Source organism: Ictidomys tridecemlineatus, chromosome 3, assembly GCF_052094955.1.
Source record: "Ictidomys tridecemlineatus isolate mIctTri1 chromosome 3, mIctTri1.hap1, whole genome shotgun sequence".
Taxonomy (NCBI): Eukaryota; Metazoa; Chordata; class Mammalia; order Rodentia; family Sciuridae; genus Ictidomys; species Ictidomys tridecemlineatus.
In genome coordinates, this window is record NC_135479.1 from 119,556,856 (window position 1) to 119,580,790 (window position 23,935).

Consider the following 23,935-nt stretch of genomic DNA (forward strand, 5'->3'; position numbering starts at 1 on the left):
GAGTCTGTGTTCTGAGAAATTTGCCATTGGATGATGTTGTCATTGTGCAAACAGAGTATATTTACACAAACTAAGATGGTACAGCATCATTAGGCCATATAATGAGACCACAGTATATATGGTCTGTTGATTAAATTGTCATTCTGTGATATGTTACTTTAAATAGAATTATATGACACACTTGTCTATCCCTAACCTTGGGTTCTGTGTCTGTGGATTCAATCAACTGCATGTAAAACTTATTTGAAAAAAATTTCCAGAAAGTTCTCAAGAGCAAAATTTGAATTTGTTGTGCTTTTGAGCACCACACTGCATTTATGCTAATGAATTGATATGTAGGCAAACCTGGTTATAGTCGCTCGTCATTTTATAGGAACCCATTTATTCTTTAGCAGTGTTGAACAGTGTTCATCTTATGTCTAGTTTGTGTAGTATCATTTCAGGTGCACTGAACATGTGAAGCATTTTCTACTATTTACATGGCATATGCATTATATTATTTATTACAAGTCTCTGGAGATTATTTAAATATTTGAAGAGATGATAAAGGGAAGGTATCCATAGATTATATGCAAATAATATGCCATTTTACATAAGAGACTTACTTGAGCATCCTTAGATTTTGGTATCCCAGGTGCCCTGAAGTCAGTCTCTCATATTTAGTGAGAAATGACTCTGTGGTCTTTTGTGACTGACTTCTTTTCCTAAGTGCAGTGTTTTCAAAATTCATCTGAGCTGTCCTAGGTATCAGTACTTAATTCACTTTTATTGTTGAACTACATTTCACTGTATGAATATGCTACATTTTATTTATCCTTTCAACAGTTGATGCATATTTGGTTCTTTCTGCTTTTTGACCACTGTTAATAATACGACTATAAAACATTTGTGTACCAGTCTTTATGTAGATGTATGTTTCATTTCTCTTGAGAATATACCTAGAAACTTGAAGTTTAACTTTTTGACAACTGTCAGACTGCTTTTAATAGCAGCTGAACCATTTTATATTTTCCACTTGCAGTGTATGAGGGTTCTAATTTCTCTACATTCCCACAGACACTTAGTCTTTTTGATTTTGCTATCTTAGTGTGAAGTGGTCTTTCATTTTGGTTTTGACTTTTATTTCTTTAATGACTAAAAATACTTGGTGTCTTTTCATGCATATATTAATTATTTATACATGTTCTTTGGAGATATGTCTATTCAGATTTTTTGTCCATTTTTCAATTAAATTATTTGTCTTTTTGTTATTAAGTTAAAGAGTTCTCTATTACTCTGGATCAAATCCCCTAATTAGATACACAATTTGAAAATACTTTCTCCCAATTTGTGGGTTGCCTTTGCATTTTCTTGATGGTATCATTTGAAGCACAGCTGGGTATCTGATGAAGTCCACACATCTTTTCCTTTTGTTGTTGGTACTTCCTGCAATGAAGTTTTGCAAGATAGAAACTCTAAAAAAAATATACTGAGCCTTAGGTACTAAAAAAAAAAAAAAAAAAAAAAGATTTTCTAACCTCTTTTTGGATACAACATCTATGTTACTCTAAGTATTTGGGACCAAAGAAGTAGATATGATGTTGAAGTCAGCAATGCCACATCAAACAAATGTTTTTGAATTTTTGGAATCAGATATAGACTAAGGAAAGTGATTCCTCATACACATATATCCTAGTGCAAAGTAAAATGAACATAAATGATTTTTTGAAACTCTAGAAGTAGGATCTTTAAAAAAAAGCAAAAAATGGAAAGGAATGCTAACTCTGTACATGCACACGCGCGTGCGCGCGCGCGCACACACACGCACACACACACACATGCAACATAAACACACCTATTTGTATTAATTTAAATCATGTAAGATGCCCTTGACATGTTCTTCATTTAGTTGTCTGTCTTTAATATTGAATTTTAGTGAATAGAGGAATTTCTATTCCCTAAGGACAGTGTTTCATATATTCCAGAAATATACAGATCCTTTCATAATATCTATGAAGACATTGTTTCTGTGCATATTATATATGGTTGGTATAACCCTGATTTTTGCTGCCCTTTATGCTATCCAAGTTGTTGTTGGGCTTTTAAATTCACCTTCCTTCTAAACCTATTTTTCTAAACTGAGAAGTGTCTGTACCATATCAACAAGACAACTAAACCCTTTGTCCTCCTAAAGTACCTCCTCTTCCACAGTTGGCAGCATTTGCTTACACATCATAATGTAAGTGTATACAGACAGAATTTCCACTGCCTACTATAATGGTTTTTGTAGACAGGGCATTGAAATATAAGTTATCATTTATTATGGGAAATGAGAATGTTTGTTTTCTTAAATATTTCACATATTGAAACATTTGTATTATTACTGATTTGTGTGGAAAGAACAAGTTAAAATGGGACTCAACACCTTGGAGAGCCTGTGTTTTTGAAGCAAGGTTTAACTTGGTCCAGTTCCCAGTAAATCTCTCCTATGTGTTAAATTCTGCTTAACTTCTGTCATGAGAAAATAAGCAAAATCAGAAGGATTCATAAAATCACTTAACCATGCTGTGTAATATTCAAGAGAAATATAAGATTCCATTTTACCTTTAGAAAGGTCTCTTTGGAGTTAGCGTCTGCTGTGCTGAATCTTTCAGGACAAGAACAGAAAAGTCTTGAAGCGGTTTTCCTCTCTTTCAGCTCCTCCCCCAGAGTTCACTGCTATAGATGGGGAGCAGGACATCATCCGTCAGAAAATGGTTTCTGCTGCTGTCAAAGCAATATCTACACATAGTCTCCTTTCTTTCCAACCAGCTTGCCAGTAAATAGTTTGGGAACTGATGGATGGCTGGGGTACGAATGGGGAAAATACACTACTGTCATTACTATCTCTAAGTACAAGACCAATTTCATATATATTTATTTCAAGTATGATGATAATTTTAAATATATGTAGAAATAAAATATAATAATATATCAGTACCTATTATTAAATGTAACAAATATAACAGTATAATTATAAGCAATTATAAAATTCTTTTTTTTTTTTTAGTACTGAGGATTATACCCAGGGCTGATACACACTAGGCACTTAGCTACATCTCTAGCTCTTTTTAAAATTTTATCTTGAAACAGAGTCTGGCTAAGTTGCCCAGGCTGGACATAAACTTAGAATCCCCCTGCCTTAGCCTTCCAAGTAGCTAGGATATAGGAGAAGGCCACCACATGATTATAAAAATCTTAAGCTTAGTGTTTGCACTTTGCATACTAAATAATTCAACATGGGGAAAGAGACTAGTGTTTAGTGTAATTGCTTTCAATCTTCATTGGCATCTCTCTCTTTCTCTAGGGTTATCTAGTTATCCTATTTCACTGTAATAATGTACTTGATGCCAGTTTCTTTTTTCTCTATATCATCATGTTGTGAATCCAGGTCTCATGTATCATTATCCTGTAAGAACATGCAATGGTGACCTTTGACATATGTAGATCCCTTCTTGTTTAGAAAATATATTTTCTACTGACCTGTTGATGTCTACCTTCCTCTGCATTGAAGGAGATGGTTTTACCAACAACCACATGCAGACACTCATTCCCAACTTCCTGCTTGAGCTCACACTCATTATTGCTTACAGTGTCCTTCCTGTTACTTAAGCCTTATCCATTTTTCAAGGCACAGCTTTTCTTCCCATTGAAGCCCTCTTTATTTATTTATTTATTTATTTTTAATTTTTTATTTTTTTTATTGGTTATTCACAACATTACAAAGCTCTTGACATATCATATTTCATACATTAGATTGAAGTGGGTTATGAACTCAACAATTACTAATTGGGCATTATGTAAAATTGTGGATGTGTAACTGACGTGATTCTGCAATCTGCATTTGGGGTAAAATTGGGAGTTCATAACCCACTTCAATCTAATGTATGAAGCCCTCTTTAATCTAACTCTTCCTGACTTTTCATTTTAGAGCCCAGGATGTACTTCCCGATTAGGCTTTAAAGTGTAAAAATAAGTTAACTATATACTTATTGATAAATTATAATTCGCTTCCACCGATTTCTCATTAGTTTTTGAGTTTTATTTTTATAGCTAACTCTTAAGATGTACATATATAACTATTTGCTTAATAAATTTTAAAGGCAATCATCATTGGAGACAATGATGGAAAGCTTTCTCTGTATTAAGGATAGTGCTTAAAATTTATCCAGAGAGGCCTCAGAGTGATCCTTTAACTGTAATCTCTGTGTGTGTATGTGTTGTACAGGATAGGAAACAATCTTGGAAAGATTAATTTTCTGGTCTAAACTTAAACAGTAAGTGGCAGTACTGGCATTCATACCCATTACTGTCTTAAACCCAAGTACATAGTTTTTAACAGGTTATTTTGCAAAATTGTTGTTGTTTTCTACTAATAATACCTTAAATCCATATATTACAGGAGATTTAAAAGTACTTCCAGCTTTAATTGGAATGGAACACTGTTTTTAATTATTTTAGGCATGTTTTTGTCTTGTTTAGATATTTCTATCCTGTTTTGTCCATAAAGTGTGTTATGCAACCCAACATGACTATCATAAATTTAGTTGTATTCCTAGAATATCTGAATTCAACTTTTATCAAAATATATTTTGATAAATTTTTTCTTAGAGATGACAGATAAAACTTGAGGAACAATATCACAATACTTATGATAATTTTGACTCCAGTTTGGGAGGAAGACTTGAGAAACATTTTATTTTTAAGAACGGGAGATTTAGTAAACCTTGTATTTATTGCATTAAAAAAAGCAAAACTTGATTTAGTTTTTTTGTCTCCCCCTTCCTATTTTTAAAGAATAAATAAAAATATTTTCTTTTCTTTGGAACAATTTGTTCAAGCTTTAGGAGCCATTTAATTAAATTATTACCTGCTGGATCACCATCTGTTTTTTTCCTAGAAATAAGAAGCATAGCTTTCTTTTACATAGGCTTGGTAAATATGTAGAAGGTGCCAAAAAGCAATAAATATCATCACAGATGGACTGAGGCACTTCAATCTCTACACAGTCAGTCTTGATTGTTCTGGGCATAGCTAAATGGATTTTTCTGGATAGATTCCTTTCAAAATGTATTATGTGCAAGAGGGGAGTTGGGTTGATCTTCTTTCATAGATTCCACATTTTCTCCTTCATGATACAGAACCTGATTTTGTTTTTAACTCCATGCTGCCCACATAACAAACACCAGTTCTGAAACATGTGTGCAAATAGAAATGTTAATGTGTCCAAGTGACTCGAAGTTGGTAAATTCTAGGATGGTTGTTCCAGGGGCCACTTTTCCAAAAGCTGCTTCGTTATTCTTTCTGCTCCGTGTCCCCCATTTCTCTGACAATATCTTCACATCAGCCTCAATGCAGGTTTTCCTCTTTCTCTTTCAGCTTCCCCATTTCATGCTTTGATGTTTTGTTCAGGGCTTAAAAGAATTCAAGCATTTCATTGTGGAAATTTACTTTGGTTTCTTGTACCTACATTTGCTGTGTTAGGCCAAATGAGGTAGCTAGGTGTGAGTACAAGTTATTTTTATTATTATATTAATTATTATTAGCCACTCTTTATTCATCATTCCTGATCTTTATATGAATCTGATAAGTAGTACTTAAAACAAACATTTTTGGAATTATCCTGTTGTTTTTCACCAGACAAAATATCTAAGACTAAGGCTACAGCTCAGTGTAGAAAATTTGGCATGCATATGCAAGGCCCCACCCCAATTCTAGTTTCATCTACAAAGAAAAGTTACTTACCCTGGAGTTCATAGGTAGTAATTATGGATGCAGAATTCAAATATGGCTGTTTTTATTCCTAATCCTTTATGATTTTAAAGCAATAACAGTTAATATAGAATTATGCAGTTTATCAAATGCCTACAATGACAATATCTACCTTTATTAATCAATTAGCTCTTAAAAGTACACAGACTAAATATCACTGTCCTCTTCGGAAAAAGAAACAAACTAAAACAGTGGTTATAAATACATCAGTGGCAAAAATGACAATCAGGGGACTCTAAATTCTATTCTCTCTTTAGAATGCCTCGACTATTTGGAGCCCATTATTTATTGTGCAGCTTCCTGGTTCCAGATACTAGGCTAGGCTTCGAATATAAAAGATAACTAAACAAATTACCCACAGTCCAGACTGGAGTTAAGGGAAAATCAGTCTGGGGAAGAGCAAAAGCATTGTGTACCTGGAAACAGCGTGAAAGTGGGGAATTAAGGGAAGGAGCAGAATTGAAGTTTAGGTGAGGCATATGGCATATGAGGTTTAGGTCAGGTCTTATATGCTTTAGAAAGGCATCTTCCCAGTTTCCTGTTCATGAAGAATAAAACATTTCATAAGAATTTATTTTTCAGTGCTGTAGGTGGAAGCCAGGGCCTCACACATGCAAGACAAGCACTTTACCACTGAGCTACTTCACAGACTACATGGTGTAGGAGATATATATGTATCTCTCTCTCTCTCTCTCTCTCTCTCTCTCTCTATATATATATATATATATATATATATATATATATATATATATATATATATATATATATCTTCACTTTATTATTTATGTGGTGCTGAGAATCAAACCCAGTGCCTCACATGTGTAAGGCAAGAGTTCTACACTGAGCCACAACCCCAGCCCCATGGTATAGGATTTTAGGCAGTCATGTGATATGATCCAGTTTGTGTTTTGGCAAAATAGCTAATACGTTCTAGCTATTTATTGCTGAGTAACAAACTTTTCCCAAATTTTGTGTCTTTGACCAACAACCATCTTATAAATATATCTCAACATTTGATAAGCATTACCGACAAGTCTCAGCTGTCCCATTCTGTCCCAAGTCTCATTCTTTTACTCTATATGGCATCTACTAAACAGTGACAACAGCCAGCTGGGTGCCTGGTCTGGTCTGGAGCCAAAAGAGCTTCCCTCATGTGTCTGGCAGTTTGGTTTGAATGCCTGACTAAGCTCCTTCAACCTAAGGGTCTCAGGGCCTCCCTCCCTGGGATCTCCAACAATGTAGTTTGACTCTGTGAGAGAAAGAATTCTTGGAGATATGGTACTTTGATACAGGCATTTTATAGATATGATTGAGATATCAGTGTTTTGTTTGGGAGTAATACAGGTGATAGTTATGGAAGATGATTGGAATGAGAAGTCTCTCAGTACCAGCAGCTGAAGGAGTCTGCATAGAAGTGTTAGGAAGAAGGGTCTTTGGTTTTCATATAGAGTAACAGAGACTACAGCTTCAAAGCAGTAGTGAAGGATAGGTCAAATTTTCCTATTATTCTGAAGACCCAAGACTTGGTATATTTGAAATTGTAGAGAAAAAACATATTATTTGATGTGATAGTCATTTCAAATAAAATATCCATTGGTTCATTATTGTTTAAAATATTTCATTCTTAGTATATACAAAAGAATAAAGTGAACTTATTTCTAGTCAGTTATTGTATTATTTCTAAATGGGTCCCTTATATATTAATAGTGAAATAAGTACAAATGAAAAGGTAAAAATGAAATAGTGGTAAAGGCTGATGGTAGGCAACAATACATACATAAAAGAGGATGCATTATGGGAACAAAGAAAAGTCATGTGAAAAGAGGCTAAAATTCATGTTGGTAAAATAATAATATTTGACATTGTAAAATTGAAGGACTAGGTAAATTTTTAAAATTTTTTGTGCATTATTATAATAAACCCCCTTTCAATGGTGTCAATTATATAGGATTCCTGTTAAATGTTTTACATTTAATGCATTTTCATGCCTTTGCCTGACATTTAATTTCATATCAGCATTACTTTTATGTGCCATTGGAGGTCTTTCATTTTTTATAATATCCCTGCTCATAAATAAGATATAAATGACATATGCAGTGCTCAGTTCAGTTTTTTAGTAAACTGTTTAGTTGCTTTAATTTAGATCACACTATTAATATGCATGCATGTAAATTTTTAATAAAAATTAACTTCTCAATGGCAGACTGTCAAGCAGATATAATATAATATAATATAATGTTACAGTATTTCTTATTTTGTTTTCTTAATCAAATATGCTTTTTATTGAAAAGGTTATCTATTCTTAGTATTATCATACATAAAGAAACACCACTTATAGGAGGAGCTTGAGTTTCATACATTTAAAGTAATGTTCTAGTCACCTTTTCTCAGATAAAATTCCATTGTTTATATTAACGGGAGGTCTAGGAGAAAATATTGTAAAAATAAATCCTTGTTTAGCTTCAGATGTATGCATATTGATGAATGAATGACATGTTAGAAATAAGAAAAAATAAGCAAAATCTTGGTCAATTTCTTTCTCTTTTTTCTTTTGTTGCTTAGGTAATTCAGGAAAAGCAATTGAGTCTTGATTCTTTCATCAATTGTCAATTGAAAATTGTCTTATATTTTGTTAGTAATGACTGAGCTTTGCAACTCTTAGTTTTCTTGTTATCAATGTTTTTCTAATACTTGGGAAAATGTATCAGTTAATAATTACTAGCCCCACTGTAAATTGTCTTTGTCTTTTAAGTAGCATAGCATGCATTTAATCTAGAAGTAATTCTTGTTATTGGAGTATTTTTGTTAAATCCCTGAATTTCATTTTCTTTAGTGTGTGGTATAAAAGTTTGAAAGCTGAATATTAAAAATTTACATTTAGATGTTTTTATTGGATCTTTAGCTAAAGAATAGATTTTCCGAATTTCCCCAGTATAAATTTGGGAAATTTCATATGATGCACATTCTATTACTATGTAATAGAATTTTAAATGATCATTAACATACTATACAACTGTGTTCCTTTTTCAGTTAATCACAGATTCACAATTCATTAATAATTTTCCCTAGTAACATCCCAAAGGAACACATATGAATAAAACAAGTTCAGAAAGTAAAAAAAAAAAAAGATTCTAAGTGCACTGGATTCCCAATCTGGGTCTCAAGTAGTTTTCTGTGTTATCATTTTAGGAAACATAGCAAAACGAATTTTAGAATAAAGCATTTTCAGGTTGTAGAAACCTGTTGATACTTTGTGAAAGGTAAAGATATTTAAAAAGTAAACCAATAAAGTACCTTTGAAAAATGTGAAAAATAGAGTACTTAGTGGCAGCATGTAGATAAAAGCTTCATCTGTCTGTTCCTGGAAATCCAAAAGCCATAGTCAAAAAGCAGCAATTTAAGATCATTCACGCTGGCTGAAAAGGATAAAAAATTGCAGTGTATCTATCCAGCTAAGAGCCTCCTCCTGGCAGACGGCTCTCAAAAAGCCAAGTGGTGATTGTATTGATGTGTTAACTCTTGACACCCTCAAAGCCCTCTTAGGCCAGTGCAAACTTCACATACTAGGGAGAGGGATAGGGTGGACCAAAGGGTTTGAATGGCTGAAAAAACAGGTCAGTAGCAGGTTGAATGTGAGCTGTACCTGTCAAAATCTAAGCAGAGTTCTTTTGCTCTTTGTCCCCTCAGTAGCAGATGAAGAGAGAAATTTTGAAAGTATTCCTAAGAAGACACCATAAAGTAGAGGTTGTGGTCTTTTCCTTGGAGCACTGCGCTTTGGAAGCAATTTTACCTTATTCAAAACTACAGCGCCAGGAAGCATAGATGTCTGGCAGGTGCAGTCCCGAACAAATAACAAAGACTTTTAAGTCCGGAGTCAGTAGCCCTCAGAGATCTAAAGGTCAAGGCAGGACCATTAAGATTGAATGGCCATGGAGACTCCTGGTGCTTGTGGTCACACTGGTGACATACCAGGGATAGTGAGCCAATAAGATCTCTGTGTCTGTTAACTTTAGGCTAACTCTACAAACACTTAGGGGACCCTGAAAGCTGAAATGCTTAATAGAGGAATCGAGGTTTGACACACTGGGTAGCTCTTTAATTATTAGCTAGGAAAATGACTGAACCACTGAAACTCCGATAACTCATGCATGCAAATGAGAAGTATAACAGTCCTAAATGTATAGGATTATTTGATTAAAAGAGCACAGTGCATGAAAAACTCTAACCTCATAGTAAGTCCTCATTTTAAGGGTTCAAGACGTAATCTATTAGTCTATTATTTTGAATATAATATGGGGATATTACTTCTGTTTACCAAAATCTAAGTATAAAAGATAAAATGAGATTTACAGATTTCTCTCTTTAGAAGAGAAACGTATGTCTCTGATGTAGAAATCTAAAACTCCAAAAAGAGAAGTCTTAGAAAAAACAATATTAGAAACAAATCTTTCAGTTTAAACTAACAGCTTTATGTATCAAGAAGTGAGATCAGCAGAAGACTGATGAGCAGGACCTGTAACAACCTTCTTTTCCTTGACTGTAATGAAGCTTGCAACTACAGCAAAATTAAATTACAGTGGCTTTCTTTAGCTAGAATATTAGAATTTTTTCTCTTCCACTCCTCTTTATTTTGTATTTTCATGATTATTTTTATCTTACTTATGTGAGCCATTTCAAATACTCTGAAGATGCAGAGGATGTAAATTCTGTGAAGTAAGTAAATACTTCTGGAGATTTATACTATAAATGGAAATGATGACAGGCAAAGAAAGACACTCTAGAATCTAGATGGGGCTGAAATTAAACACCACAAAGGATCAGAAAAGGAGTCTATGGCAAGAACAAGAACTGTTTACACATCCCTATGTCAGAAGTGATTTGTGATGTTAGTGAGATAAGCTCACAGGATAGATATTCTAAATAGTTGTAAATGTTCCAACCACCAGTTCAGGATACCAATGGACTGTGCTTTATATTGCTTTGATTCATTTTAATTGATTCTTTTGTTTCCCAAATCCTAAATTGAACCATATCATTCTGCTATTGAAAAACCTTACCATAAATACAGGTCAGTGGGCCCAACTAACCGTCCAGTTAGAGTGTATGAGACAAATTGCTTCTGCACACAGGTCTCAGAAGAAAAGCTGGACGACTCAGGGAACTGGCAGGTGGTCATACATATGCAAGTGATCTAAAACAAATTTGCACAAACCGGCTGGATTTCATCAAATAATTTTCTTTCAAATGGTTCTGACTGCATTTTGCAATTTATAGCTCATTAATTTGGCATCCTGTAAGCATTTCTTTTACATGTCCTTTAGAGATCAAGGTTAGAGTAAAGTTTTGGTCTTAGACTCTTCAACTTTTCTGCTCTCCTCTTTGCCTAAAATTTGGTATATCATTATGCATTTTAGAGTGGGCTTTAACTGAGGTTTTTTGTTCCTAAATATAAATCACAGATGATAATTTCCCCTTACTTTATACATACTGTTTATTCAGTTAGTGAGGCATGAACAACAAATAATTATTATTTCTTTTATTGTAATTAAGTAAAGAATTGTTAATGCATTTACAGACACGATAGCAATTGCCAAGGCCATTTAACAAAATCACAGATGGAAAAAAAAATATTATTATACCCAAAATTTAAGCCAGAAACAACATCCTCTAAATTACTGTTTTTATGGTTTTATCTTTTCCCCTGCTTTCAAGTTGAGACCATTAAAGCTTTCAACAACAAAAATTTATTCCATAAACATGGAATTTATTTGTACAAACTAGGTTCATACTGAAAATTTTATCTCAAATGGTTTTAGCCTATAAGAAATATTCTTAAATTTAGATTTTTAAATTCCTCTGGATACTAATATAGTTCACTGATACAGTATCTAAAGTGATATTACATGAAGTTGCATAATGAATGCCTTTTGATGAGGCACTGACATTTCTAAGAAATGTCTTTCCCTCAAATCAATCCACACATACCAGCAAATGATTTGACATTCAAAGCTTCAGGAAACACTGTATGAATATTTTTCTCACTGTACATAAAGATTCAATCAAAGGACTGTCAGAGGAAATTGAGAGTCTGACTGCCTTATGTTTTAAAGTTAATCTGCTAGAGTCATTTATTTATTTTCCATGTAGAATAACTTTTACAAGCAGAAAAGCCTTGAGATATTTTCTGAATTCTAATAAGATCTACATAGTCTTTTATACTGTTTAAGTTAAAATACTATCAATAACATTTTAGCCAGTGGAACAAGTCAACCATTTATGACAAACATGGTGTTCTATAACAGAATTACATGTATAATTCGTTTTCATAACTGCATATCACTAAATCCTGGAATTATGAAAAGGAATTGTTGAGTGTTTTAGAAAATCTCCATTTTTTCTTTTTATAAAGATAATAAAAAGAAACTCAGCTCTGTAATCACAAGACTCAGAATTGGTTGTTGCAAACCAAATTTAATTATAAATATTCACCAAACATTTCTCTTTATCCATCTGAACCATAGATAATGATTAAAAGAATATTCCCCATACTCAAAAGCATTTGGTTTTTTGTTCCTAAATATAAATCACATTCCTCATTACCTCCAGGTCTTAGTTGTTAAAACTTAAATTTCTGGTCATGCTTTAACTTATTTAATTATGACTGTATTTTAAAGACACATGCTTCAAATATTCCTGTCTTCATTGACTCTTTGGAATTTCTGGAGTGACCCTTTATTAGTGGATAGCTTACAATGTGCTAGATCTTATTTAGAGCATTTACATATTTTAATTTATTTTTCATTATAACTCATAGATCTGGTGATATTATCATTTATATTTTACAAATGTGGATTTTAAGCATAACAATATTCACTAGATGGCCCAAATTACATAGCAGAACTAGGATTTGAACTAAGTAGTTTCATTATAAAGTCTACTAATTTGGAAATTTATAAAGTCAGAGCATTCATGTAGTAAATTTCCTCATAATTGATGATCAAGAAAGAACTAGAGCTACAATCATATCCCTAAGAATCATTAGTAATATTTAACTTATTAAATACAATTTTTATTGAGGATGTATTTATTATATAAAATACTTGCCAGCCACTAAGTTAGACTAGATCTTATTTTACATATAAAAATTTCAGTCTCTTAGTATATTTTCCTTTATTTCCATGTAATTTATGTAGTTTCATTTATTTAGAATGTGTGAAGAAAGTAGTTTTAAGCAGCATCAATTTTTTAAATGAATAATATGTGTTGTATTGGTGCAAATTCATTTTTATTGGTCTAAACCAGACAGTCTAGAAAAATACATTTTAGTTAAACTTGTATCTGCTTTATTTTTCCTTTTAGAGGTATAATTGTATATAAAAGGTAAATATTTTAATATATTAAATTGTAAAAACAATTTAGCCTTCAGTGTGACCCTGTGTGGGTAGAATTCTTATCTAAGAGAATAAATCTGTTGGAAACTGGGAGAATATATTATGTTTTTCACAAAATTAGATTATTTAAAAAAGACCAAGTGTCACAATATAGAAAGTCAGGATGTTATATATATTTCCATTAGAATAAATGTCACAGTACATCTTTTTGGAGGAAGATAAATGTCGTGTGTGTGTGTGTGTGTGTTTTCTAAAATCTGCTACATGTATTGTTTTTAATCACTCACAAGCCTTATAATAATATGACAATTTAAACTAAATAAATCATGTGCATCAGTAAGGGAAAAATATGAAGTTTGAATGACATAATTATATGATTGTATCTAAGAAATATCGAATATATATCTATCTTTATAACATTTTAATTTTGCTTGGGAATTTGAGAGTTCTGGTTCAAAGAAATGTGATATATAATTTACTTTTCTCACAAGGCATAGGTATTATAAAGATGATACATTCTTTGTGGGACCCATGGGATAATTTATGTTTCACAATTGAATATACCAATGGATTTGATTCACACCACTGCAAAACAAACAAACAAACAACTTGAAATTATCACCAAAATTTTATTTATTTGGTAGTTTAGTACACATTTTGTTTGTGATTGGTTTATTATATATGTATAATAAATGTAAACCAATCTATTGGGGTAATTATATATGAGTTAGAGTTTTGCAAGAAGTCTATAATATTTTTCATAAGAGAAGAAAATGTTAAAGAAGCAGTCTACTAAGGTGTAATATATATTATACCATCTACATTTATACATAGTAACATATTTACACATCTGTACTTACATATATATTTATAAATTTCATGTACACATATTTAAATGATATAATACAATATATTGAATTGTTTTTTGCCAAGTAAATGATTGAAATTCTTTATTGCATACATTATCATATACTAATTTCCTTGGCAATAATTTCCTGAAATACTTTAGATTTTGTACCATCAAGTGACTTCATCTACCTTTGACCCAGATAGTGCTCTCCTGGAATACAGAACACATTAAAGATTTATTAATGTGTAATGAGTCCAGAAGTGGTAGTAAGGGTGTCAGGCAGATATCCATCATGGTGAGGAGTTAATATCTGTATCTGCATTACATTCTAATTGATGGCTCTGTCTGATGTTTGAAAAGCGTTAAATTGCTGATGTACATGTGATGAAATGCCTATTGTCAAGCTAGAGATGAAAACTCTGCCTCTTCATAGCAACTGGTTTTAAAATGATTTGTTGAGAAATGACTTTGAATATGTACATTGGAGGTCAGATTTAGAAATCTCGCATTTTTTCACAAATTGCATATACTATGTCTTACTTGAGCATAAACCATTCACTATGATTCAGGTTTGTTTGTTTGTTTGTTTTACAAAAGCCTTTAGAGAGAGTGACTTCTGTATAACTATGTTGAGATAATATCTGAGTAAATTAATCAATAATACATAAGCTGAAAGTTTAAAAATGTAAGTATTGTATCATGCCAAGACAGTAGCAAATTTATTGATATTTAGGCTAAGTTTTTTATCCATAGTGAAAGAAATTGAAGTTTTTAAAACATGTTAAAATTAATTGGTTCATATGTATTTAACATTAGTTTACTACTAACTTTGCAGTCATATTTTTATAAAACCAGAAGTCAAATTAAAAAGTATGTATCCAAGCATTACTTTCCTCAGTCTCACCCTAATATGAGTTATTAAAATTTGAATCTCTTTCCTCTTTTGCAACAAAACAGAGTTGAAATCATAGATTTAAGAAATCCTTTATTCTACCACCTCCAAATAGTATTTTCTGTTAAAAGTTTCTTTAAATGAAGTATCAGTTGGTTTCTTTCTCTACTATCAACCATCACTTAACCTATTTGAATACCTATCCCTAAATCCATGCATTATTCTCTTTCTCTGCTTGTCCTGACGTGAAAGAACATGGAATTCAAATACTGAACTTTCTGGAGTCAGGGGCTAGGGATGTCGTTCTGTGGTAGAGCACTAGCTAGTGAGTGCGGAGGCCATAGGTACCATACCTGGTGAGGAAAAAACAAGCCAAAGAAAACAAAGCAATAGCAAAAACTAGCAAATAGAAACAAAATTCAAAACAAGCAAGTCAGGATGGAATGAGGGAGGGAAAAATAAAGTTTGTGAAAGCATATCTGATGTTATTCTAATACATACCAAAAAATACCAACATTTAAAGAATATAGTATTTTAATTTCTATATATAGAATAAATGTAAAAGAAGAAGAAAAACATCTAAACAATTATAGGTATCTGAGTGACTATTTTGCAACCTCTTTCCCTTCTGCACAATGTCTTACAGAGTTATATATTTTCTTCTGCATCATTTAATTCACTTACTATATCTGATAATCCTTGACAGTTGTTTTCTCCTCTAAAACCAGAAATGTTAACAGGTGAGGGTAGTTATGCTTATGAGTTTAAGGCCAGCCTAGGCAACTTAGTAAGAACCTGTCTCAAAATAAAAAGGGCTGGGAATGTAACTCAGTGGTAGTGTGCTCCTGGGTCCAATCCCCAGTATCAAATATAAACAAACAAACAAACAAACAATCCCAGAAATCTTGATTCTATTGCATATACCCTATCCAGCATTCAGTGAGTGACTTAGGTTCACTATCTAACTAATCCTAATGATGATCCTATAAAGTCCATGAGTTTGATATTGTTATCATGCATATTACACAGACAAAGAGTTACAGAAAACTTAAGTCTTTTGTCTGGTGTCTTCTTTTTCTAACTTTCTCTCATTATCTCTGGCCCTGTGCTTCCTTCTCAGTCCTAGCTTACCACTGTTTTCCAAGCCAGCCATTCTCATTTCTTCTGTTTGTAAATTTTCCCTTACCTCAATGCCTTCCTCTCACATTGCTCTTCTCCTGTCATATACCACTAAAAGATCACTTTCTTAAAGAATCCTTTCTCATATTTTCTACCAGAATCAATCTCACCTAAATTACCCTGGAGCTGTGTATAATTTATTTGACTTCCTTTTTTGTTTATATATTTGACTCTGATTGTATTGTTCTCTACTTTGGGGATAGATACCTATTTATCTTTGTCATTATGCTTCTACCAATAACTGATACACATCTTTGAGCCAACTCTGTGTTAGAATGATCCCTGATTATAGGGTAGCCTATTGCCAGGTGTAGTGGTGCATACCTGTAATCCCAGAGGCTCAGGAGGCTGAGGCAGGAACAAGTTCAAAGTCAGCCTCTGAAATTTAGCAAGGTCCTCAACAACTTAGTGAGACCCTGCCTCAAAAAAAAAAAAAAAAATTAAAAAGGGCTGGGGATGTTGCTCAGTGGTTAAGCCCCTCTGTGTTCAATCTCTAGTACAAATATATATATAGGGTAGCATTTGAAAATTCTAGTCAGAAGTACAATTATTTCCTTTTGCAAAATTTAATAACTAGTTTTTGAACTTAGAAATTCAGAACATTTGAATTATATGGGACTCCATTTGCCAGAATTGGCACCACGTATAGCCATAATTCTGTACATAATGCCACTTTCTCTGATGAAGTCTTTGTTTCCATCTTTTACATTAGAGATCACTTGTCAATCACTAGCTCTAAGGCAATTAGATAATCAATTATCAGTTGAGCTCTGTTCTTTGTCCACCACAGTGGCATATGTTGAAAAATCATGAAATACAGTGAGGGACCTTAGAGTCCAGCTGGGGTGACAAATCTAATACTAAATCTAATATTGGTATTATCAGAGAAAATTTAAGTATAAGTTCTCTTAATCTGCAACAATAATACACCAGTGGGTTATTGAATACAGACTTAAGACCACTTGCAGTTAATTAGCCCAGTTATCCTAATATCACTCTGTAAGATTCAGCAAACTGTCATCCAAAAATGTGTAAGGGAAAAATACCTCCATCTGCCACTCCTGTAGTAAGGTTATAAAATCAGACTCTCCTATGCTGGCAAAAGGCTTCCCACTTTGGATTGTTGCCACACTGGATTTTTATTTAATATTCAGAGAGCCAGGCTATTTCATGTCACTAATTCCTTGGGACATCTTAGTGCTCCCTCGTAGCCGGAAAAATTTCCACTCCTTTTAGTAGTTTGTGACTATGTAATACATTATATTTTGCTTCTTATATATTTTGTTGTTGTTGTTGTTGTTGGTTTGTTTTATTTTGGTTTTGGGTCTGGTATTGGAACTCAGGGCCTCACACATGCTAAGCAAGAGCTCTACCACTGAACGACATCCCTAGCCCTTTTTAAATTTTATTTTGAGACAGGCACTTGCTAAATTATTATGCACATACATATTATGTCCAGGCTGGCCTCAAACTCAGCATCTTCCTTTCTTAGTCTGCAGAAGAGCTGAGATATGGGTGTATGCCACCATGCCTGGCTGCTTCTTTTATTTTTGTAGAGCTGGTACTCCTTAGTTGTTGAAGAAGGTATTTTTATCTGAGATTTGTGGTTTTGAAACCAGCTGTGATAATGTAATCATCCTAACATCTTTTATACTTTTTCCTCCTAAGACAAGTTACCATTTTATTGGTTTTGACCTTTAATTTTTTAAAGTTGTTTTGAAATGTGTAAGTTTAATTTTGCCATCATTGTAATAATTATCCTCCAGTGCAGTTGTACATTGTGACTTCTGTTATTCTGCTGAATTTCAAAGGTTAATTGTGTATGTGTTTAAGTATGTAATTTTAAAAATATTTTCTGATGTCCCCTCCACCAAGAAGCTTCTGCTTTCATTTTTAAAATTTTCCTTTCCTATATGAACTTTAACAACAATACATTATTAAACAGTTATCTCAAATATGAATTCTATTATGGTCACTAAAATTTTGTGGATACCAATAAGGTTTATTGAGTTTCTTCTTTTTTTTCCACCTTGTAAATGTTTTAAAAATTGCTTTCTTATTTTAAGAAAATATATTTCTTATTTTCACAGATAAAAAGATGGCATATCAGAAGGTCAATGCAGATCAAAGAGCTTCAGGACACTCACAGTACTTAGACAATGATGACCTTCAAGCCACTGCCCTTGATTTAGAGTGGGACATGGAGAAGGAACTGGAAGAACCTGGTTTTGACCAGTTTCAGCTAGATACTGCAGAGAATCAGAACCTTGGGCACTCAGAAACTGCGGACCTCAATCTTGATTCCATTCAACCAGCAACTTCACCCAAAGGAAGGTTCCAGAGACTTCAGGAAGAATCTGACTATGTTGCCCATTATGGAAGATCTGCACCAAAGAGCAACCGCTGCCACATTTTAAAAATACTTTGCACAGCCACCATATTATTTATTTTTGGAATTTTGATAGGTTATTATGCACATACAAATTGCCCTTCAGATGCCACAACCTCAGGAACAGTCGATCCTCAGTTATACCAAGAGATTCTCAAGACAATCCAAGCAGAAGATATTAAGAAGTCTTTCAGGTAGGTGTAAAAGAAATGGATTTTGGTGGGATGCAATTCCTGGGAAAGATGTCCCACAGGGGATATTGCACTGGCAGTCTTGCCATGATTTAAGTCAGTTTTACAAACTGAGAAACATAACTTGTTAGCATATCCAGAAAAGAAACTTTGTAGAGGGTGACCCATTTTCATATTTATGGTACTGTAATACAAATTTATGATGCTGTTTCATGAATTGATAATAAGGATCATATCTACCATGGGGACTAAAAGACTCTAACCAAAGCATTTTTTTCTCTTTTTGGGAAGTCCAGTTAGGCCAAGTTGGTGTGCATTTTGGGGAATCTTGTCCACTGAAGATGCATTGTTTAATTCATGTACTGAAGTATCAGGGGTATTGATGTTGATGAATTCTAATCTTCTACCTGAAAATAATGTGTGACTGATGAGAGAGAATGTGTTTCCTACATACTTCTATGTCTCCTATTCTCTGTTGCTTAAGCATCATTGGAAATATAATATGCAGATAATAATATTTTCCCTGTTATTCCACAACATGAAATTGTTTATATTGGATTGAGTCAAAAGATATCCCATTGACATATAATGAATTATTGTATCAGTCATGATTCAACCATCATAACAGAAAACTCCTTGAATATTTTAAGTAAAGGATATTTAAAGTATGGATATAATTCCATCAGTGATGAAAAATGAAAAATAGCACACGGGATACTGACACAGCCCAGAAATGAAGCCATTTTTAAACCAAGGCTGGAGGAACTGGTAGAGCTGGCACTTCCTTCATATACTAGTATAGAGGATATATAGCCTCAGGTAGAGACAATACTAAAGACAGAAGTCAAGAAAAGCCATGGCATATCCTTTCCTTTTGCTGCTCAGAGTCTTAGCAGTTGTCCCACTGACTGATCGGAGCAGGAGGCTGACTCAGAGCCTGGTAGCTCATCCTATAGAGATCAGCCCCCTGGGATACAGGCTGGACAGGGGAAGGGCAACAGGTCTTTCACAAATAGATCTCAGTGTTTCAAGGATGTTATTTTTTTTAAAAAAAACAACATGCAAAGAAAGCATAAGAAACTTATAAAATTGTGTTTACCTTAACTTCAGCATGGATACCCATTCTATATTACAAAAGTGTTTCCTGGAAAAGAACCCATGGGATTAATTTATTTTTAATAGTAAGAATAATTACATTTTTTCCTTAGTCACTTTTTAATTTATATTTGTAAGCTAAATTATCTTATAATTCAGCCTACTTCCCTCTTTTTTTGGCTTTTCTTAAGTTTAAAGTCAAATCTATAGTTTTAAGTCCATGATGAAATTAATGGTATGCCTTTTGTTTACCAAGTAGGCTACATACCCATCCCCCCCACCCAACTTGGCTTTCTTTGTCTTGTTTGTTTTAATTTTTGAGGCATTGTAAACATATTTAATAGCTCAATTACATCTTCTTTGCAAATGAGTAGCTAATTTTAAAATTTAAAATATATGATTAAATAGAAATATTTATTATTTTTCTCAGAGTGGAAGTTGAAGAAGAGTAATGTTTATATTCCCACATTACATAATGAAATCAACCAAATGACATATGTTTTAAAACTAATTACAAATATATGACCAAAGAATTTATTGTCCCAGATAATATTTCATGGTTGGACACAGATTCAATATTTTCTCCATCAAATAGTCATAGTTTTTTTTTCTTTTTAACATAACAGACTTTTTCTATAAACCTTAATATTTTCATTACAAATATGTTTACAATGACTTTCTCTGAATAACATCTCCTAAAAGATAACTTTTCCCTCGAAAACCCTTCTAACTACATGCCTTATGATGAGTACCTGTTTTTATAAGTAATCTTAGCCTTAACTCTGTACACTATAGATTCCTGCTGTTATTTTCCATCATCCTGTGATAAATCTTGCATTCCTCTTGGCTTAATATTTTGGGAAGGAATTTCTATCTCTCCTATTGGTTCTTCATTCCTGTTCAACCTCTAAGGATATGTTGGATCTTGTGCAATATTCTAACAATTTTGCAATATAAAATATTATATTGTAGACTCCATGAGAAAATGGATCAAGCTTGTTTTGTGCATTATCAGACCTCATATTCTGTCAGACATTGATTAAGTAGTTTTTAAGGGGGGAAATAGCACAAACATATCTGTGTTTAATTTTTCAATTATATTATGTAATTTGAAAAACTGCCTTACTATTTGGATTTTTAGATTATGATTATATTCAGATATTACACTGTGAATATAATATTTATTTACATTTTATTATATTTTAAATTGTATTATAATTTAAAATGCTGTTATAATTTTTTAAACTAATAACTCCTATCAAAACCAGATATTATAAAAATGTTAAAATGTCCCCGTTATTGTCTCACTTCTAGCTGAGGCATGAGGACAATCAATACTACATTTCTAAGAACAGTATGGAGAACTTGAAAAAAAAAAAACAGGGTAAATCCATAGATGATCTGCCTTTTGCAGCTTATGAGAGTTTGGATAAACTAAGTCATAGGAGAGTAGAGAAGGAGAAAAGGGTTTTGGAGAGAACTGTTGGGGTGCTGTAGGTCCCCATCTGTTCTCAAGAAGGTAACCTCAAATCTGGTAGAAAAAGAGTTCAACAAAACTATGTGGAAGAATGTATCTTGTCTCATGCAGAGTATAACTCCCACCTGAGAAATCTAAGTAGTAAAAGAAGGACTGGTTAGTTGCTGCTAAAAATGCAAAAGAAGAGAAAAACAAGCACTCAGAGGGGAGAAGCTAGAGTTATTTTTAGATGTCTGGGTGACTGGGCATTGTGGAAAGTGTAAGCTAGGAACTGAAGGAGTGTATTGCTCATGTTAAAGGAAGGTGAGAGGATTCCACTTGTACAATGGATGAGTCTCCAAAGAACCTAAAAATCATGCACAAGAGAAAAGCTTAGCTGAGAACTCCCACTACAATCAGAGAAATACCACACTAGCTCAGAGAGTATTGGTTAAGGAGGAGCAGAAACTTGGGCGGAGACATGACTCAGTGGTACAGCACATGCTTAGCATGTAAAGGGACTTGGATTTGATGGACACCACATAAAAACAAACAGAACAGAATCTTCCAGAAACTTTGGCTCCCCATTACCTATTCTCTTTTGTTCTGTTTCAACCCTGGAGGTTTCAGAAATTCTTAGGGAAGATGTATAAAAACAGCACTTAGAGCACCCTGACAGTTCTCTCCAAAACCCTTTTCTTCTCCATTATTCTATGACAGCTAATCCAAACTCTCATAAGATACAAGTGGGAGATGGTATCTGGGTTTATGGTATCTTTTTTTTTTGAGTTCTCCATACTGGTCTTAGAAATGTGCTATTAATTATCTTCATGTCTCAGCTGGAAGTAAGACTTTGATGGTGATACTTTAACATTTTTATAGTATCTGGTTTTGATAGGAGTTGTCACATTTTAAAATCCAAAGTTGTCACCTTTTAAAAGCATAGAAGAAGCTTTGACTACTCTTCTATCATTGACTCCAGGGTTTACAATCAGGAGATAGCCAAAAGCAGAGGCATATTCAACATTTACTACTAAATGATACTAAACATTTGAATTGCTCACTAGTATATCATTTAAAAGTAAGCATAATTGCTAGAGCTTTTATTCAGGAATAGGGAAAAAGAAAACAGAAGCAAAAATAAATAATAACTAGCTTCAATGAATAAATAAAAATGGGGAATGGTTTACTCAATGTAGAGGTCTTTGTATGATTATTTAGTATTTTACAAAATAACGTTTGAATAATGTGTTGAGTCAAAGAGAATCTTTGAGAGAGGTACTTACTGATTGCATATACAAATAATAAAGTCTATGTGATTGATTCTCCATTCTCAACTACTTGGTATCATGTGGACCAAATTAAAGAAAATTAGGTAGAGTTTTAGTTACATTTGATGACATTTGTTGATATGGTCAAAATTAGCAGATATGAAGACCATGTTAGCATTATGTTTGTGTTTGTGGGTGTGTATATGTGTGCATGCGTGCATCGTTCAATCTTCCAATAAGATTCGCAGGGTCTCCTATGCTTCATTTTTTGCTATTTGGGAAATGCACTCATCCCTTTAAAGTTGCTCCCTTTTTTCTTCTATATATCTTTTGAGTAGGTGGATGTTTATTCAGATACATATCATATATATTCAGATGTATCAGACTCAAAATAGGTCATTAAAATTTGCTTTGATGTTTGCTTTTGAAGCAGTGACTATTGGGAAAATGGTAATTTATTGTAAGGATCAAAACAGTGGGCTGGCTTCACACATCAGTCTATGAATAAGAATTATTCATTTGATCAGATCCTATTGTTGCAGAATCAGGATCTAATCCACTCCAGGGACCTCAGTAGGCACAGTTCTCTGATGACACTGAAGTGTTGACCATCAAAGCAGCTGAACTCCCTTATCTGCACGAGTTTTTCTTTGTATTCTTGCATTTTTACCCAATACTAGCTGCTGTGTTCTCAGCATAGTATTCCTCTATTCCTCTTTTCTAGAATGAAACATAATTATTATACTTTTGGGGGCCAGAGACATTTGTGACTCTGTTTGAAGTGCTTATCTCTATCTAATCTGCTTCAGCCAGTTGAGATTCTGGTAACCTAGTGCATTTACCTGGGAATATCGAGGGAGCTCATTAACAGAAGGAACTTGAATAAGACAGGTACAATGTATTACTATGCAATATGTTATATGTTATATTTTTTAAATGAAATATATACATACAGACATATTAAAGACATAAAAACACTGCTGAACAAAACTTTGAAATTAGTTAGAAAATAGAATATTGTAATAATAAAATGTTTACATTGAATAAGCCAATGAGGCTAAGTATATTTTTTAATACCGGAGTTTGCTTTTTCACAGCTGTATATGCTGTGAAATGATAAAATGAAAAACAGAAAATGTGTTGTATCCTAATTATGGCTAATGTATTTTTTTTAATGAAAGAGCATTATTATTATTATTATTATTATTATTATTATTATTATTATTATCAGTGGTGCTAGGGATTGAACCCAGGGCCTTGTGCATGCAAGACAAGCACTGTACTAACTGAGCTATATCCCCAGCCCAGCATTATTTTTTCTTAACAGTTTTAAGTAAGAAAGTTAAAAAAACCCTATAATTCTATAACTTTTATAAAAATCATTGTTATTTCTATTTTTACCTACCAATCAACAAAATTGTACTGTGTTAT

The 23,935-nt window shown here is 33.1% G+C and overlaps 1 protein-coding gene across 4 annotated transcripts in view; it reads left to right on the forward strand.

The window, feature by feature from the left end:
* Naaladl2 (N-acetylated alpha-linked acidic dipeptidase like 2) overlaps positions 1–23,935 on the forward strand; it is a 1,184,425-nt gene that overhangs the window by 521,335 nt on the left and 639,155 nt on the right. For all 4 annotated transcript variants that reach the window (XM_078043670.1, XM_078043671.1, XM_078043672.1 and 1 more), the window contains one exon: positions 18,193–18,685. In XM_078043670.1, the coding sequence (XP_077899796.1) occupies positions 18,201–18,685 (485 nt within the window). In that variant the 5' untranslated portion in view covers positions 18,193–18,200. The remainder of the gene's footprint in view (positions 1–18,192; positions 18,686–23,935) is intronic.